Raw genomic sequence first — 19,548 nt, forward strand, 5'->3', positions numbered from 1 at the left:
AGTTCAACTGTAGTTGGAAAAATGCTGTAATAATTGTATAACCCTCAGTGACTCCTAAGTGCCTGAAGTGTTGCCGCTTTGCGGACAAAAATTCTTTTTACCTCTATTTTCATTGATTTTTGTTTTATATAAATTGCTTAAAATAACTTAACTTATATAATTATAACTATTAATATTATAAATATTAAATTCTTATTCCATTAATAACCACTGAGAGAGAAAAGTATAGTTTTTAAAATTCATATTTAATATATAAATAACTCTCTTTTTATAATAAAAGTTCCGATAAAAATTACATTCACTCTATTACCTATAAGTTATGTATTTCCTACTGGGTCAGTCCACTTAAAGTGGCAATAACACAAATACAAATGTACCCATGCATATCTTGATATAGTTATGTATGTACACATGTAAAGATAGTAAAGAGGGCACACTTTGGGTCAAGCCGTGTGAAAAGCCCTCAGAAAAGCATTTGCACACTGCACCAAAGCGTTTTCGTGGTGCTTGACCAATAATGCAGTTTTGCGCGCAACACTAACAAATACAATATGTACATATGCTTTTGGGCAATAAATCTATAATCGCTTTTCATTACAGTTCAAATAAATTCAAAGACTATAAAATAGACATATGTGTTAACCACAATAACAGTCTTCATTTGAGGTTACAACGTCTGCTTTCAGTGCTAAACTTACAATAACAATAAAAAGAAAAATAATATTAAATTTCTAATTCCAAACCAGCAGGAAAAACATAATAATAACAACAAAATGCCTTGCCCATGTGGAACCGGTAAGTGGACACAGTGTACATACATACATCCTTTAAGGATTTTCCATATAAAAAATATTTTTTCCTGACTATTTTTTAATTAATTAATTATTATTTTTTATTGCCAGGTTGCAAATGTGGCACTCAGCCAAAGAGTGGTAATTGTGGTTGCGGCGCAGCTTGCAAGTGCTGCCCATGCGGAAGCGGTAAGTTTTCAATTTCCAACTGACTTATTAACTGAAAAACATAACTTGTTGTTTAACTAATGAATCCATATTATTTTTTGTTTAAAATAATAAATTGTTTATTATCTATTTTTATCGTTTTAGGTTGCAAATGTGGTTCGCAAACTCAGAGTGGCAGCTGTGGTTGCGGCAGTGGCTGCAAATGTGGAAAATAAAGCATTTGTAATAAAATACTGTAATATTCCAAAATAAAAATAAAATCTACACATGTCAAAATAAATATAAATGAGACTCTCTTGTAAATCGGCGGGTTGTATATACATTAACAGTTTGCACAATTATGTACATATGTATATCTTTGAACCACAAAACCACAATATTTAAATTTATTTTAAAGTTGAAATCACATTAATTTTAATAAGAAACTCAAAATGAACAATACATACATATAGATAAGGGCGAGTACGTACGAATCGCTGGAAGGCTATATCATGTCAGAAATATTCTGAAGAGTTTACCATAGTTCCTTTTCGGAAAAGTGTTTAACTAAATTGTAGATTTATGAATTCAACGGACCACCATATAGTAATGATGTATCAAATAAAATAAGCTATACCAAATATATATATATATAAACTATATTTATTTATAAATATTAATTATAATTCCAAAGCAATCGGGTGTCTAATTTATTAAATTTCTAAAATTTGAATCTTCCTATTCATATGTTTATCATCATGTTGCAGCAACATGATATGGGTTTTATGCTTCGATGTGGTACAGCGACATCTATTAATGAAATTTGAATACAGAGTGGTTAAAATGTGAAATTTTGTGAGTTGTAAATGTATGTGATCTTATAATTACAGAGCCACACAAAAAAAATGCGTCACGACCTGGTGCTCTCTTTGTGTGTGACATGTTTTTGGGGTCGCTGAATCCGAAACCGAGGTCCATTTAACCCCATCAGATTAGGGTTTGGAGATAACTCCAGAAAACCAATATGACGGACAGTAATTTTTAAAATTCATCGGATTCGCTTGAAACTCGTTATTGGGGAGTTTTCGGAGCCCTTATTACGAATCCGGTGTCGGTTTTTAAAAATACAAAATGGCGGATTCAATATGAGGAAGTTTTAAAATATGTCTGCCATATTGGTTCGCCATTTTGAATTTTTAAAAGGTAACGTCAAATTCGTAATCAGCGACCCCGAGACCCCCAACTAACGATGTAGACAAAACAGTGCATTTGTCTTCGATTCGCCAAATGTTAGAGAATATCAAATCGAATAGTTAGATAGAATAAAAGAAATTGGATAACCTATTGTTTGTTTTTGTTACCAGAGAAATGAACTATAATCGCTATAATACTTTCACTTCCCCGAAATACACATAATGATTTTCATACTTCTAATCTACTTTATTTCCTATTCAGTGGTAACATTTTGTATATCTAAACGTAGGTTTGTGCCAAAAACTGGGTGCAATCCCTCTATGAATTACCTCCATAAGGTTATCCTAATGGATTTTATCGCAAATATATCGGTAATATTTTCTCAAGGTCCTGGTCCCAATATACCAAATAAAAAAAATTTCGCCTTTTATTGACAAAAGTTCCTTGACCATCGGTTAGTATTTGTGTTATTTTAATGAAATTAGGTAATTAATAATTTATGTATAAATTCGGTCTAGACTGGGTCTAGCCCACATATTCCTAATATATGATTATAAGTCTTCTGTTTCTTCGGTTGAATTTCACCACGTAAACCCTATATATCGAATTTGTCACATTTTGCTTTTGTTTATATTATATATATATATTTGGCGTAGGAACCGCTTTAAGCGATTATAGCCGAATCCACCAGAGCGCGCCACTCATTCCTCCTTTTTGCTTTTTGGCGCCAATTGGAAACACCAAGTGAAGCCAGGTCACTTTGCACTTGGTCTTTCCACCGGAGTGGAGGTCGTCCTCTTCCGCGGCTTCCTCCAGCGGGTACTGCATCGAATACTTTCAGAGCTGGAGTGTTTTCTTCCATCCGTACAACATGACCTAGCCAGCGTAGCCGCTGTCTTTTTATTCGCTGAACTATGTCAATGTCGTCGTATAAATCGTACAGCTCATCGTTCCATCGCCTGCGGTATTCGCCGTTGCCAATGTTTAGAGGACCAAAAATCTTGCGCAAAACCTTTCTCTCGAAAACCCCAAGAGTCGTCTCATCGGATGTTGTCATCGTCCACGCTTCAGCGCCATACATCAGGACGGGAATAATGAGCGACTTATAGAGTTTGATTTTGGTTCGTCGAGAGAGGACTTTACTTTTCAATTGCCTACTCAGTCCAAAGTAGCACCTGTTGGCAAGAGTGATTCTGCGTTGGATTTCAAGGCTGACATTGTTGGTGTTGTTAATGCTGGTTCCCAGATAAACGAAATTATCTACAACTTCAAAGTTATGACTGTCAACAGTGACGTGGGAGCCAAGACGCGAGTGCGCCGACTGTTTGTTTGATGACAGGAGATATTTCGTCTTGTCCTCATTCACCACCAGACCCATACGCTTCGCTTCTTTATCTAGTCTGGAAAACGCAGAACAAACGGCGCGGTTGTTGCTTCCGATGATATCAATATCATCGGCATACGCCAGGAGCTGTACACTCTTGTAGAAGATTGTACCCTCTCTATTTAGTTCTGCAGCTCGTATTATTTTTTCCAGCAATAGATTGAAGAAGTCGCACGATAGTGAGTCACCCTGTCTGAAGCCTCGTTTGGTATCGAACGGCTCGGAGAGGTCCTTCCCGATCCTGACGGAGCTTTTGGTGTTGCTCAACGTCAGCTTACATAGCCGTATTAGTTTTGCAGGGATACCAAATTCAGACATCGCGGCATAAAGGCAGCTCCTTTTCGTGCTATCGAAGGCAGCTTTAAAATCGATAAAAAGATGGTGAGTATCGATTCTTCTCTCTCGGGTCTTTTCCAAGATTTGGCGCATGGTGAATATCTGGTCCATTGTGGATTTTCCAGGTCTAAAGCCACACTGATAAGGTCCAATCAGTTCGTTGACGGTGGGCTTTAGTCTTTCACACAATACGCTCGACAAAACCTTATATGCGATATTGAGGAGACTTATACCACGGTAGTTGGCGCAGATTGTGGGGTCTCCCTTCTTATGGATTGGGCAGAGCACACTAAGATTCCAATCGTCAGGCATGCTTTCTTCCGACCATATTCTACAAAGAAGCTGATGCATGCACCTTATCAGTTCTTCGCCGCCGTATTTGAATAGCTCGGCCGGTAATCCATCGGCCCCCGCCGCTTTGTTGTTCTTCAAGCGGGTAATTGCTATTCGAATTTCTTCATGGTCGGGTAATGGAACATCTATTCCATCGTCATCGATTGGGGAATCGGGTTCGCCATCTCCTGGTGTTGTACTTTCACTGCCATTGAGCAGGTCGGAGAAGTGTTCCCTCCATAATCCCAGTGTGCTCTGGACATCCGCTACCAGATTACCTTCTCGGTCCCTACATGATAATGCTCCGGTCTTGAAACCTTCTGTTAATCGCCTCATCTTTTCATAAAATTTTCGAGCATTACCCATGTCGGCCAGCTTTTCAAGCTTTTCATACTCACGCATTTCGGCCTCTTTCTTTTTACGTCTGCAAATGCGTCTCGCTTCCCTCTTCAGTTCTCGATATCTATCCCACCCCGAACGTGTTGTGGTCGATCGCAACGTTGCGAGGTAGGCAGTCTGTTTTCTCTCCACTGCGGAACGACAATTCTCATCGTACCAACTGGTTTTTTGGCGTTGCCGTAGACCAATTGTTTCGGCTGCAGCGGTATGCAATGAGTTTGAGATGCCGTTCCACAGCTCCCTTATATCGAGATGCTGATGAGTGCTCTCAGAGAGCAGGAGTGCAAGTCGAGTAGAAAATCGTTCGGCTGTCGGTTGTGATTGCAGCTTTTCGACGGCGAACCTTCCTTGTGTTTGTTGACGGGCGTTCTTTGCTGCACAGAGGCGAGTGCGTATCTTTGCTGCTACTAGATAATGGTCCGAGTCAATGTTTGGTCCTCGGAGCGTACGCGCGTCTAAAACACTGGAGACATGTCTTCCGTCTATCACAACGTGATCGATTTGGTTGCGCGTGTTTCGATCAGGGGACAGCCACGTTGCTTGATGAATTTTTTTATGCTGGAATCTGGTACTACAGACAACCATATTTCGGGCCCCAGCGAAGTCGATCAGCCTCAGGCCGTTTGGCGATGTTTCGTCATGGAGGCTGAATTTTCCGACTGTTGTGCCAAAGACACCTTCTTTACCCACCCTGGCGTTAAAATCGCCAAGCACGATTTTGACATCGTGGCGGGGGCAGCGCTCATAGGTGCGTTCTAGGCGCTCATAGAAAGCGTCTTTGGTCACATCGTCCTTCTCTTCCGTTGGGGCGTGGGCGCAAATCAGCGATATGTTGAAGAACCTCGCTTTTATGCGGATTGTGGCTAGACGTTCATCCACCGGGGTGAATGCCAGGACTCGGCGACGGGGTCTCTCTCCCACCACAAATCCAACACCAAATTTGCGCTCCTTTATATGGCCGCTGTAGTAGATGTCACAAGGACCCACCTTCTTCCGTCCTTGTCCCGTCCATCGCACTTCTTGGACGGCGGTGATGTCAGCCTTTAGTTGTATGAGGACATCAACCAGCTGGGCAGAGGCACCTTCCCAATTAAGAGTCCGGACATTCCAGGTGCATGCCCTCAAATCATGATCCTTAGTACGTTTGCAGGGGTCGTCATCAAAAGGGGGGTTTCTCATCCGAGGCTCGGTGTTTGTTTTCATTGGGGAGATTTTTTTTATGTGGTGGGTCCCAAGCCCTACGCACAACCGCACAAGCGGGCTTCGCCTTCTCACTTTAGCTCGCCTCCAAACGGATGTCTGTTAGCTACCCAGGGGATACTTGGTCTAAAACCGGAAGTCGTGAGCTGCTTGAGTCATATGCAAAAGAATCGTTCCTGGCCACTCACTCACTTTTGTTTATATTGCCATATTTAATTATATCATATAGAAATTCAGTTATTCCATAACTAAAAATTCTTAAAAACATTTATAATCCCTTAAGGAAATAAAATAAATTTTAAAGAAAATTGGATAATTTTAATCAATGTATTTAATAAATCTTCAATAAATTATAGAAATGACATATGATCCTGACAGATGCTTCTAACCAAAAGGTTTTTTAAATTTAAACTTCTTTAATGTATGAACAGCAAGAAGTTAAAGATACCCTACGCCAAAATACACCTGCTCACATTCTAAATTTGTCGGCTGCACTTCTTTAATCCAAAAGTGAAAACGTCAAATGTTTGCTCCACAAGAATAAATTTTCAATTGTGTTCGCTGACTGAATTTATTAAGTGCCGCTGTTAAGGATATCCTCATTTTTTTATTTATGTTTTGCTTGAATAAACCTTGCTGCCCTTTTTAAATTTTTTTCTGAGTACTCAGTTCATCAGGAAGGAAAGTTAAAAAATGTGCTCATTTAGATGAATGTCCTTAATGCGCGTGTTATAGCGTTTAAATGATGTATGATCAGCAGCAGTGTACAGAAATCCACAAACACACACGCACACACACTCAAGTGTCTGCCATCTTAATTCATCCATGTCTTGGCTAACACCTTACTTTTTTGTGTGTGCTCTCTCTCTCGGTAAGTGCCCGAAGTTTTGGCAGTGGCTGAAGGTTGGCTGTTTTGATGTTTCACCTTGTTAATGAAGTTGTTATCTTCGATGCAGGATCAACACCTTTTTCGTGGCTGCTCGGCAGCGTATACGAGTGCAACGACTTCACTCACCGTTCGTGAGTTTTTGGTGTGCTTAAATATAATGGGCATGTGTGACAGCAGCATTGGTGCGAATGATAAATTTTGATAAATTGATTAAGGTGAATTAATTAATTAAGTCTTTGTTCGTGAGGGCGAGTGAAAACATGCGTTTTTGATCCTTTTACATTATAATTATATACAAACAAGTGAGCATTAATTGGAGTAAGTATAAACAATGGGTAAATTTCGGGGATAATGCTAATATTACATGAGAGATTACAACTAAGGAATTGTGTTCCATTAAGCTTACATATAATATATCAACAGAAATTTTGTGTAGATGCTAATGAGAATTAGGAAAATTTCGAAAGTCACTATTGTGTTAACATACTGAATACACAATTTGCATACGTTTTTTCTTAATAAGTCCAATAAAATCAAAAAATATTACTTTGTACTGTAGACTGAATAAAAAATTAAAACTTTGAGTTTTCGTTCTTGTTTGTAGAAGACCATCGAAATTATTTGCCCAAATGGTACGTTAAGAAATTTATTATACATATTATTATCGGAGTAAAATCATTTCGGGATTGGAGTTAAGAATACTCTCATCTAATTTAAAAAATAATACTTTTTTTGAGACAGTTTCGATTTATATTACTAAATATTTTTTTTTGTATTTTTCGAGACTAGACTAGACTAGATCGATGATGATCTGGCCTTTTTTACTTTTTCCCCATTTTCAAGAAGGAAACAGTTTTATACAGTCTAATTAATATATCTCCTTTAATATCCAAGGTACATATTAACTTTGAAATTAGGTCGGAAATTAATATATATTTAATATACGAGATGGTAAGGGATGACCGGGACCGATTTCAAATATTTTTAATACTAAATAGCCTTATATCAATCAATAATTTTAGGAATTTTTTTAAAATTTTCATTATGTATGGGAGGATGTGGACATCAAATATGTCGGTGGGCATTATCAAAACTCAATCTACTCGGTTATTTTAACTCAAAAAACTTTTCATTAAATCGATCAACCGTTCGAGAGTATATTAGAACTAGAGCTTTTCGTATTCGACTAATCGACTAACCGAATTAACCAGATAGAGCATTATTCGAATAATAATATTCGGTCGCAATGTTACGACTATTCGAATAGCATTAATCGGTTAATATTCATACCAACGGTTACAAACCGGATATTCGAATAATCGGTTTTCGGGTTAATCGAATAATTTTAAGAGCCCTAATTAGAACTAGCAGGTCTCACAATATTTCGTATAAAGTAAATCTCGTATTTTAAAGTAAATTTCGTATTTAGTAAATCGAAAATCCAAACAGAAGCTTGATAACTTCAGAAACAAACTTCTTATTTGGTTAGAGAAGCACAGGCAATGGTTATATATTAGCATTATTTAGTGGCTCTTCGTTCTCCCGGTACCATAGGATACAATACATATATTATAATTATATAATCACGGAAGTTCTCTTTCTCATCTTTATTCGATTTTCCGCCTTGATTGGCCAACACATTTTTTTATTTCAACAATATTCATACTATCACCAATTATTTATCGGTACTAAGTCCACTTAGTCTCGCTTATTTGTTCATCCGCTTCACTTTGCTTAACGCAACGAACCGCCTTCTGAGCCCGCGCGGTAGCAACAACATGTGCAGATGAATTTTAATTAGGGGAATCTTTGTTAGTCGCGATCATATACACAGATAAAACGTCGCTGTTCCACTGAGACAATTCAATCAAGTACAAGCGACTGCTGTTGTTGTTGTTGCTGTAGCAAGCGCTGATATGTCGCTGGTTGTTGTACGGATTTTTTGCACTCAGTTCAGTTATTGGCGATTCGTTCGTTTTGTGCCTCTTGTAGGCAGCGTGTAGTCACTGCAACGCGTTTAACATCTTGCTGACAGCATTTGCCCGCAAAGATGATTTATTGCGACGCGTGATAAAGTCAAATCCGTGCACCACAAATACGGCAATTATATGGTGTGTACGTATGTGTGGACGTGCCACGGAGTTGCGCTCTGCCATGGCTAATGAACAACCAACGGTGCAAGGGGTGAATGTTGAAACCAAGTCGCCGGAGGCCGCAAGGCGCAGCGAGCCGACTGAAGAATCTTTTGCGCATACACCACTCGATTGCGCGACGTCATTCTGCTGTTTGCTTATCTGGCGAAGACATCACCGCTTACAAAATTGTATCTTGTTAATTATCAATCAGTCGCTAATTACCGATAGTAACGCGATTGTTGTCGCACCGTTTTACAGCATCCTGCATCGCGATGCGAAGCGCTTGTGCTTATTATTTATTTAAAAATAATACGAGTTGCCAAAGGAGACGACGCGTTTTCGGCTTGAAACAGCGAAAAGAACACAGCAACATTGGCGGCATAGACTAAGCTTGGAAAAACGGCGAAGACAAAGCGCTTACAGAATTTGAAAGTGACATTAACTCCGCAACCTATGAAAAGGACGAAACTAACCACAGGAATAAAAAGTCAACAAGTCAACTAACGTTGGTGGAACATACCACCACCTACGTCCCCATCACCTACTTAGTCATCAACGCTGTGACGACGACGAGCAAGGGACAACCGCCAACTGCCAACCGTGCAGTAAAGATCGAAAGTATTTAAGCCAGTGAGCTGCTTTATGGGTAATTGCAGCCTTGCAAGAGATAAGTAAGTTCAACTGCTCGTTCAGCGACAACGACAAATGAGACCTACCTACATGCCCCATATGCAACATGCTGCTGCACAAACGCACGCACATCCGCCGCGACCACCATAAGACCCCGTGTATTGTTGTACACATGATCCTTCCTACATACGCGCACCCATTCGCACTGGCTGGCTGGCTGGCGATAAATAATGAGCGCGTATTTTGCCAAACAAATATATATATACATATGTGCAGCTGGAAAAAAATTAATGAAAAAGTATTGCCTTTGGGCGGGAGAGAAAAAAAACGAATGTTAAAATAAACTGTTCAACATTTTAGTTGCGCCGAACATGGCAGGCTTTTAGTAGTCACCAATGCAATGCCACCAGGTTACATCGTAGGTTGTGTTGTCTTCACTTTGTTACCACCATACCACTTCTACGACAATTCGCCGGTGTCCACGCTGTCACCGAGCTCAAGCTCTACCACCGTCTCGTTCACTTGTACGAGCATGTGCGCAGTTCAAAATAATTAGCGTCCTACTCAAGTCCTTCTTAATTAACCTGATGAGCGCCATATCGTTTGTCCACATTGTGTTGCGCTTATTCGCAGGCGGTGCGGCAATCGGCTGCCGGTGTTATGTGGACGTGGAAATAGTTTGGAAATATGTTTTAGAGTTAATTAAATGTGCGCGTTTAATGAGATTTCATTTAAAGAGAGAGAAATCAAGGCATTAGTAGATTTTTAAGTTTCTTCACGATTGGTGTTATAGCACCCCACAACAATAGCTATAACAATAGCTCCCCATAATTCTACTAGTTAAAACGCGTGCCGATTAGAAGATATATACCAACTTTTTACAGATATACAACTTTCTATGTCTCCATTGCATCAAAAAGCTGTTTTAGTTTCATAACCACGACTTTAATATCTACGTTAACAGCGTTAACGGGTTTTCTTTAGTTTTTCGCACCTTTTAAGCGTCTTAAGCGAAATTAGAGAAATTGGTATACAATATGAGCCTTATTTTTTTGTAAAATAGAGTGTCTACTCTACAGAGAATACTTTCTTGAACAGATTTACCAACACAGTTCGAACATCGAAGAGAAAATTAAGAACAATAATGCAATTCTACTATTTAGAACCTACACTGTACATTACCTAGGTTTTATCAAATATTAAGATCGAATCGTTTTCGAATTACAAGAATTTTCGATTCTGGTTTCATTCTCAAACCATCTGGCTGTTTTTTCGGAGATATATAATGTGATTAATAATATTTTCATGAAAATTCCATATATATTCTAAACTCCGCTTTACAATAAAGCTATTTATAGCAATACTGTATTGGAATCGAATATTCTAGGCCAATCATTGTGAGTCGAGTTTTAGTAACTTTTTATGTTATGGAGTAGAGTACTTTGGTCCACTTGCGCTTGAGCGATGAACATACAGATCGCATGAGTTCGGCAAGCGCTGGGCAACAACCAACACTCATGCAGTTACGAGGTCCGTTTAGTACGCAGTGGAGCGTAAAAGGATTTTCGAACTGCTTCCTCTAAGCAACGTTCATCTCAGCGTGCTTACTAACATCTTAGGTGTGCTTACTGAACATTATCCAAAAGGTATACATGCGGTGAGACTAGGGATCCTGTCAGATGCTAGTTGCCAAAGCATTTTGGAGGAAGGTGAGTGGAATCATCTAGGCATTTCCTCCTCCAATGCCCAACATTTGCCTGATTGAGGTTAAAAACGTTCCCAGGCACGCTTTCGACGAACCTAGTGAATGACATTATCCGAGTCAAGATTTATGTAACAGATTCCAAGCGTTTTGTGAGGATCTTTCTGATCCCTTAGTATTTTGTTTGGTATCACAAAAGACGGCACTTACACCTGTTCAACTGAGATCTTGTGAATCGCAAAGATCTGCCCTTAACCTAACCTAATCATAGTAAAATACTAGAGGGTTCAAAAATAATCATTAATTATACTTTTTTTTGTAACTAAATCTTAAATTAATAAATAAAATAATTTTAAAAGCTGTCTTCAAGTCAACTCAAGGCTAATTTCAACGCGTTCTGTTTCGGTTTTAATTACAGGGCGTTGCTTATGCTTCATCTCCAATATTTATTTAATTCCGATATTTCGCAAATGATGAGATTGAGAGTAGAGTCGAGTTTCAGCATACCTTATACTTAACGAATACTCGCAACATACTATAACTCTAATGGGGGTCATATGTAGAAGTTCACGCAAGTGAGGAAAGTTTCTGATTGCTATTCACTTGGGAGTGGATAGGAACGATTCTTTTGCATATGACTCAAGCATCTCACGACTTCCGGTTTTAGACCAAGTATCCTCTGGGTAACCAACAGACATCCGTTTGAAGGCGAGTTAAAATGAGAAGGCGAAGCCCGCTTCTGCGGTTGTGCGTAGGGTTTGGGACCCACCACTTAAAAAAAAAACTCCCCAATGAAAGACTGTCTAAGGAATACTCACCGAAAATTCGATTGATATAAATTCAATCTTTTTTGAGTCAAATTCTGTCTAAGAAACCGTCTATCATTGCAATAAATTAAAATAGATCACAATTAAAATTGTAAAACGAAACCGCAATTAGTTAAAAACTGAACGCGAAATGTAATGAAAACCGTTTCAAGTATTTACTACTGAAATTCAACACTTCTCTTTGATGCTACACAATAACAACAACAACTAACTGCAATTCATAGTCATATCGACTTAACCTTAACCAATACCGCGCACTTACAAAAAAAGATAAATAGCCAGATGAAGGATAATGATATAATTAATGCCGAGCGCATGTTGTGTTGCACGTTGTACGTAGCACATTGCGCATAGTAAACTGAATGTTACGCTTCGCAGCCTTCCAGTAAGCCCATTGAATAGGCAGGCGCTGGTGTACAATTGCTGTTGTAACTGCAGTGTGGTAGGAGCAAACTTCAAAGCAACAATTGCCGACAATGTGCAGAAGCAACAAGCGCTAACAATTGGCTACTGTGCCGCATTCGTATTTGCAGCGACAACAAGTAGCCGGTTGCCGGCGAAAAATGATCGAGCGGGATATGTTGGAGACAAATGCAACGGCAAGTAGCCGCCAACAATGTGGCCGAAATAATAGCAACAACAATAACTACAATTAATAAGTAGTGTGTGCATAAGTAGCAACTATTGCAGCCGGTGAAACTGTGTGGCAACTGTAGCTATTGTGGCTGTGACGGTGAACGAATACAATGAACGTACTGAGAGCAGCCTCAGCGTACAAAAGCTCAAAATTATCTGATTAAACGCGGTTAAGGGTTTTTGTTCCACTTCGTTATGCACAGTGCACCGACTCGGTATCAGTGAGTAGCAATGTGGCACTGGCACTGTTGTGCCTTTGGTGTCCTTGCGCCTGCGCAACTAACTGATCAACAAGCGATTTAAGCCGGCATTGCAGCGGTAAGGTAGCTGATAAACAACCGAACACGCGTGCATGCGGCTTCTGAATTTGTAGTTGTAATGCTGTCTGCGCTGCAGGCTACAACAGCAGCATCAAATAACAACAACAGCAACAATAATAGCAGTAGCGACTAATATCAGAATAACATTTGGCATACAAACTCGCCTCATTGCAACAACAAAAAGTGCTGTTGCCACAATTTTTTTTTGTTGTCAGCGCTGACTGCTGCCGCTGCTGTTTTTGATTTCGATTGAAATCCATTTTTGAGCTCCAACCCAACAACAATCACCAGTTGAAGCTTACCGACTAAGTTGGTTGTTGTCACTGCGCATGCGGCTACTGGCCACCATTTATTTTTCCATCCGCTCGAGATGGAAGCATTCAGCAGTTGGTGTCCCACCGAGAGCGACGTATGCCATCTTTGGCTCCGATCCATAGTTTCAGTGTCAGCGTTTGTATTGTTGTTGTTGTATGATTGCGGCTGTTGCAAGTATGTAAGTCGCGTTGCGCGCATTCTACAAAATTTTAAGCTGATTTCGTCGGCTAAATATTTTGTGCGCTCCATTGACTTTTTGGGTCGCTTCCACGCCGTAAAACAATGAAAAATATGCCGCGATCGCTTTTCATAGCAGAAGAGCAACAGACGACAAACTCTAAGCAAGTGTTCGGCATGACAACGCATTTGGTAGCTCTAATAATGGATTAAACATTTTTGATAAATACGTGAAATTATAATTATTATATTTCCAGCGATGTTGTCAAAAAGTTATACGATCGGTGCACTGACTGAGCTTGAGTAAAAATTATGGTAATATCTGAGAAAGAGGTGTTGAATAGAAAATCTTTTATAATGTGCCTCATAGATTGACTTACGGTCACCTATTAATACCGATTCCGTACTTAGAAGTTTCGAATCGCGACAACTTTACTGATTGAAATCTATGTCAATACATAATTTTCTCATTTGATCACCCATAGAAGTTTGATCCCCATAGATTTTTATATCTAACCAGCTTCTTGTAACTTAAAATATTCAACCAAGCATTAATGAAAATAGCTATCCTGTTCATAGATGGCCCTCTTTTGGAGAGCCTTCTGTCTTTTTTCACCAGTTCGATAATATTTTTTTCTAACTCCTAAGTACTGAACATGAGGACCTATGTCTCCATCGAAACATTCATCTGTCTAAATAAAATTAAGCGAAACTATTTGGATTAATATCGATCCATTATTTCCTCTAGCTAGACAACAATGGTATTAACGGCCCATGACTTAGGGTAATCTCCAAATAACGGCCTCCATATTATCTATTATAAAGACAACTAGTTGGCACATTTAATATTTGAAATATAATTTAGGAGAACATTAAACATTAAATTTTCTTCATTTTTCTCCTCGTCAATCAAGAGAACTTTCGAAGAGTTGCAAAATATTTGGCAAGTCAGTTATCAGTTTTCGGATATCTGAGAAAATTGGATAACAATTTGTTTCAATAAAAATGAAAAACAACAAAAACATATACAAAATGCAGTATCAAATCTCAACAGCAATAATATGAATAAAAGAAGTAGAAGCAGAAACAAACATAGTACGACAGTCACAAAGTAAACGATATTGATGTCGAGAAATGACAGCGATGCCACGGTTAGTCAGTGTGCCAACCAACAGCAGAAACCGTAATCAGCGGTGTTATATTGTGTCATGATGTGCACAAGCGGATAACGTTTTTATTAATTAGTCAAAATGTCGATTGTGTCGTGTATCGAATCTCCGCACAGAAAATATAACCAAGTCCACAGAAGACAGAGTTCAGCACAGCAGTAGCGAGACGTTGCACCTCCTACTTATACAAACATATCTTTGTCTTTATCACCAGATTATGCTGGGCAGCGAATTATAAGGAAGCTTAAAACCACGAGTGCTGCTGTTGGCTTCCACTGGAAACGCTGTCTTCTTCAATTGCCTCGGCTGCTATTTAGGTGGTGGCACATTTTCGGTTATAAAAAATTAAATATACCAATGGATGTGACAAGTGATCGCGATCGTTGGGTGTTAATTCTGTAGCTATGCTGGGGACTGTGCATCGGCCGATGGTGGGTCAACGGAAGAGCGACAACGGCTATGGTGTGGCTTTGAAAAGAAAAAAAATATTTGTGAGTAGTGAAAGCCTACTAATTATCGGTAAGATAACATTTTGCACAGCAGTTAAAGAAGCCGAAAATGTTTATTAAGGAAGTATTTGTCTGTGTACATATAGTGTAGATATATATATTAATAAGAGTGTAGATATTGATATATGTATATGAGGCATTTTGTAGTTACCAAACAGAGACTGCCAAACCAGTTGTTTTAGATAGACGTTGTGTTAAGGAAACGTTTTTGTGAGGATACGTCTAATTAGAATAGATCTATTAAGACAACTTCTTTCATTCTTGGTGTCTCACAAAATATTCTAGGCTTCTGTTCGGATCAAAAGAGGCCTTATAACTCTTACTCGGTTTCAACAATTTTACTCCTACATCTATTGCTACACAATACCTCCTTCTGAATGCTCTTAAAACGGCTGTCTGCAGTCGCTTGTGGATACTGCCACCAGTATCCTTACTTTGTCCTTCGACATGATAATTAATTGTTTCAACCTTTTCAGATTACAACCTCAGAGTAATGGACTAACATGAAGTAAGTCAGAATTTCTTCTAATGCTTTAGGCGGATAAACTACCCATGGCTTACGAAATGGAAACTAATATTTGGAGAGATGCGAAGAGTACGTAATATCAAGAAAGTACTGTAACTATAAACAAATACGTGAACATTTTTTATCTTCAATACTACGACATAAAAACATTGATTTCTTCGAAATAAGGCTTTGTTCTGCATGCAAAAAAAAAGAAACTAAGAAATGCGTAAAATTCTCCAAATAAAACCAAAATAAAGAACAAATGTTTATTCACAATATTCTCCGAAATTTTTCGGCATGCAAATTAGAACCAACTTGTGAGTCTCAGAGGAGCCACGATTTTTTTAAGCTAAAATACTCCTACTACAACTTGAATAAAAGCAAAATTTGGTAACAACATGAGCATTTCTAAGCCAAGCAAATCCTTCACAGTATGCCTAAATGCCTAAATGTGCCTTACCGAGTAAAGGAGTGGTGGAACTCGCGCTGTGAGCTACTGCTAACTGCTAAGGGAGCTCTGCTTCTCTATCGTTTGAGTTATTTGCTTTTATTGTCGTTTGGTTGTTCATCAGCATTGAGGAATCAGTTCTATTGTCACAAAGAGTGTGCTGCGGCATTTGAATACCAGACGGACAAATCGAAAATAATTTCTTTAGCTCCCAAAGCAGTCTAATGCATGTACCTTCGCTGTTGTCTTGTGGCACAGTTTAATCGTCTTGACAATCAAGGTAGTGGCGGCTTCATGCGATGCGGCGTATTGAACGTGTAGCGTTGTTGTTCTTCATAGGCAGTCTGCTTCGGCGCGCAGCGTTAAATTGCCAAATTCAAAATTTATGGCTTGAAATCATGGTTTTCATAAATTTTCAATAGCAATCGAAACGTGTCCTTCTTCTTCATTGTTATGCAGACTTAATGCGCTCACTAAAGTTCGACGCTGCTGGATATTGCAGCCTATTTACGTGGTTATGGTTATGGCCTTTCGGCGCGGCTGTTCCACGATGTGGCAGATCGATGCAGTTTATTTGCATGTGATTGAAATGTGACTTTAATATTTGTGGCGTGGTAGTAAATTTTAAACTGATCTCCGATGCGAATATATGCAAATGAGGATCATTATCGTCGGGCTGTGGCTTACTCGAAGTTGGAAAGCATTAATATATACAAATGTAAGAGTAATAAAAACAGACTGGTTGTCTTATTAGTTGTCTCATATTAGCAAGAATATGACAAACAAGTAATATCTATTCGCGAACAAATATCCAGAATAAAGAAAATAATTAGATTAGTAAAAAACCTGATCTCACGGAACCCTCAAAATGTAAATAAACCTGACCTCACTACCCCCCTGCTCACGTTACCCCTTAAAATATTAAAAATCCTGACCTCACGTTCAAGCTTCATGTTCAAACTTCATCCCACGTATGTAAACAAGTGTTATTGCACGTGATCCCTCAAAATGTAAATGGGCCTGAAATCGTGTCCAGCTGAACAACAATAAATTTCACTAAATCTGACCTCAAACGACTCCTCAAAATCTAAACAAACCTGACATCACGACCATGACCCCTCAAACGTAGACCTAAGATCAATGAACTCGACCAATATGTAAACAAATCCCGACCAAAGGTCATTGATCTCGATCAAAATGTAAACAAACCCCGACCAAAGGTCATAAAAATTGGCCAAAATGAAAACAAACCCCGGCCAAAGGTCATTGACCTTGACCAAAATGTAAACAAATTCCGACCAAACGGCAATGACCTCGACCAAATTGTAAACAAACCCTGACTAAAGGTCATTGACCTCGACCAAAAACAAACCACTGCCAAAGGTCATTGACTTTGGTCAAAATGTGAATAAAACCCGGCCAAATGTCGTTGACCTCGGAGTGGTCACGTGATGTCAAGTTTGTTTAGAGGTTAGGCTTGTTCACAGTTTGAGGTGTCACGTGAGGTCAGGTTTATTTATATTTTAGAAAGTCTTGTGCGATCAGGTTGGTCGACACTTTATGGGTTCACGTGAGGTCAAGTTTGTTTATATAATATTTTGGAATTAAGCGATTAGGGGGGATCTGAAAGTGTTCTTGGGCTCTTGCGATAGTGCAGAAACATTCAAGGCGAAGGATTCAACTGATTTTATTAAAGATTAACGATGAAATCCTTTTATGTATGCATTTATATCCGACGATATATATATATATATATATATATATATGGCGATTGCGGAAGATTCTATATATAAAATATAATTAAATTTAAGAAAATATATTTAAATTATGACATCACTAATACTGTGTAGGAATGGAAGAAAAGCCAAATGAAAATATATTTGAAATTTCATTGCAGTTACTCATGACTCTTGTCTCAGCAAGATGCCGCTTACTGAGCGACTTACGCAATTACAACAACAGCAGGCAAGTTGAAATCAACAAAGACACGTTCGCTGATGCAAGTTGAGGCGGGGAGCCGCAAAGCATTTAAGCCAAATCAGACGCAAATGAAAGAACATTGCAAGCAATTAAGCCGATGTAATAAATTAATCACAATGGCCGCTCAGACGATTAGGCCAGAATGTGCCGCCGCCAGCTAGTGAACACGATCGAAGCGGCAATGATATTAGTCAACGTTAAAGGGACAAGAACTTACGTTTGTGGTTGTGCATGCTCATTGCTGACCCGCGGTGTGGTTGCGGCTGTGGCAATGAGGAAAGGCGGGCGAGATCATGCGCTGGACTGCGGTTGCAATTGAAGCGCGGTATTAATATGTATTAGTAATAAAAAAAACTTGCATTTAATGCACGGATATGCGTCTAATATCGGAATGCATGTGCCACATAGATGCTAACTAAGTATTAGTTTCATTGCTATGCATCAAATGTTGTAGTTGCTGCGGCTGATGATGGCATGATGACGATCGTGTGTTGATGATGGTCATGTTGGCGGGATAGTGGCGGCGTATGATGACAATGTGTGAGCAGTAAACGACGGGTTGCGCCATCCAAAGTCCACTAATGGCCGTTGTCGGCAGCTCCAAGTGATGACAACACATATATAAAAATAAATGTAAAACTGTACGCAACTGGAAGCTGTGGCTCTTACAATCCAATAAATTTCTTTTATGCAAACCTACTCGTAATACCAGCGGCAAGTAATTTCCTTTTTTATTTTTGTTGCAAGTCGCACGTTTTGGCTTTTGAGTGCTCGTATGTCTGTATGTATGTGCTTATAATTTATTTGGCTAATTTGTGGCAATCGACATGGAATCTTGTTTATTAAACGTTGTGCGCTTATAACATTGTGAAAATATGCACTCAACGTATTTGTTGCTGTTGTTGTGTTGCAACCGAATTTGTACTTGAGTAACTTTGGAGATCGTTCGCGGTGTCTCTTGCATACTTTTAATCGCTCTACGCTCTTTACAGCTCAGCATAGTCTTTCGTTCAATACCAATTCTTATTCGCATCACAAGTAATGCATTGCAAAAACAATAACAACACCACATTGACGTTGCAACATTCGGTTTCCCTTGCTTTGCAGTTCATTAAAGGAATACTGATATGTGCATAACACTTTTAGTGATTTAAATTTCTTCAGTCCTCCACCGATCTTCGCCTGTCTGTCTGCGTCGCTTCAATGTTCGTGCGCTTGAGCGTTATATGGCAACCGCAGTTGTGTTTGTTTGTAGCTTGCAAATGAGGAGGATCGGTGGACTAAGATTTATGACCCCGTTTGATGTGTGACGACCGTCCGTACCGTAATGGGAATGCGTTAATACGCTATTGACCATGGGAAGACGTTAAATGTGTTTGTTGTTATTGTTTTTCTTTTAATTTGCTTTTGTTTATCTGTGGTTGTATGCCGCACGATATTGTAAATATGCTAAATGTTATTGTTATTCCTGTATGTACTCATATGTCGCATTACACCTGTCCGGCGCGACGTGAGCGGT

The 19,548-nt window shown here is 39.1% G+C and overlaps 1 protein-coding gene and 1 long non-coding RNA gene across 2 annotated transcripts; both read left to right on the forward strand.

Moving 5' to 3' along the window:
• The first annotated feature begins 503 nt into the window (after positions 1 to 503).
• On the forward strand, positions 504 to 1,262 carry LOC105213889 (metallothionein-1-like). Its single transcript, XM_011186988.3, has 3 exons — positions 504 to 795; positions 903 to 980; positions 1,104 to 1,262. Exons 1-3 carry the CDS (start codon positions 774 to 776, stop codon positions 1,172 to 1,174), a joined length of 171 nt encoding a protein of 56 aa, XP_011185290.1. The 5' UTR covers positions 504 to 773; the 3' UTR covers positions 1,175 to 1,262.
• A 13,032-nt stretch (positions 1,263 to 14,294) lies between these two features.
• On the forward strand, positions 14,295 to 18,713 carry LOC128919847 (uncharacterized). Its single transcript, XR_008469986.1, has 3 exons — positions 14,295 to 15,075; positions 15,570 to 15,688; positions 17,947 to 18,713. It is a non-coding gene; the product is annotated as an uncharacterized LOC128919847 (long non-coding RNA).
• Positions 18,714 to 19,548: the final 835 nt, after the last annotated feature.

This window comes from Zeugodacus cucurbitae, chromosome 2 (assembly GCF_028554725.1).
Source record: "Zeugodacus cucurbitae isolate PBARC_wt_2022May chromosome 2, idZeuCucr1.2, whole genome shotgun sequence".
In the NCBI taxonomy this organism is placed as follows: Eukaryota; Metazoa; Arthropoda; class Insecta; order Diptera; family Tephritidae; genus Zeugodacus; species Zeugodacus cucurbitae.

Excerpts from the sequence above, each read along its gene's own strand:
- LOC105213889 (XM_011186988.3), top strand. The coding sequence starts at position 774 with ATGCCTTGCCCATGTGGAACCG. Across the intron at positions 796-902 it reads GCCTTGCCCATGTGGAACCG|GTTGCAAATGTGGCACTCAG; the intron begins GTAAGTGGACAC and ends TTTTATTGCCAG. Across the intron at positions 981-1,103 it reads GTGCTGCCCATGCGGAAGCG|GTTGCAAATGTGGTTCGCAA; the intron begins GTAAGTTTTCAA and ends TTATCGTTTTAG.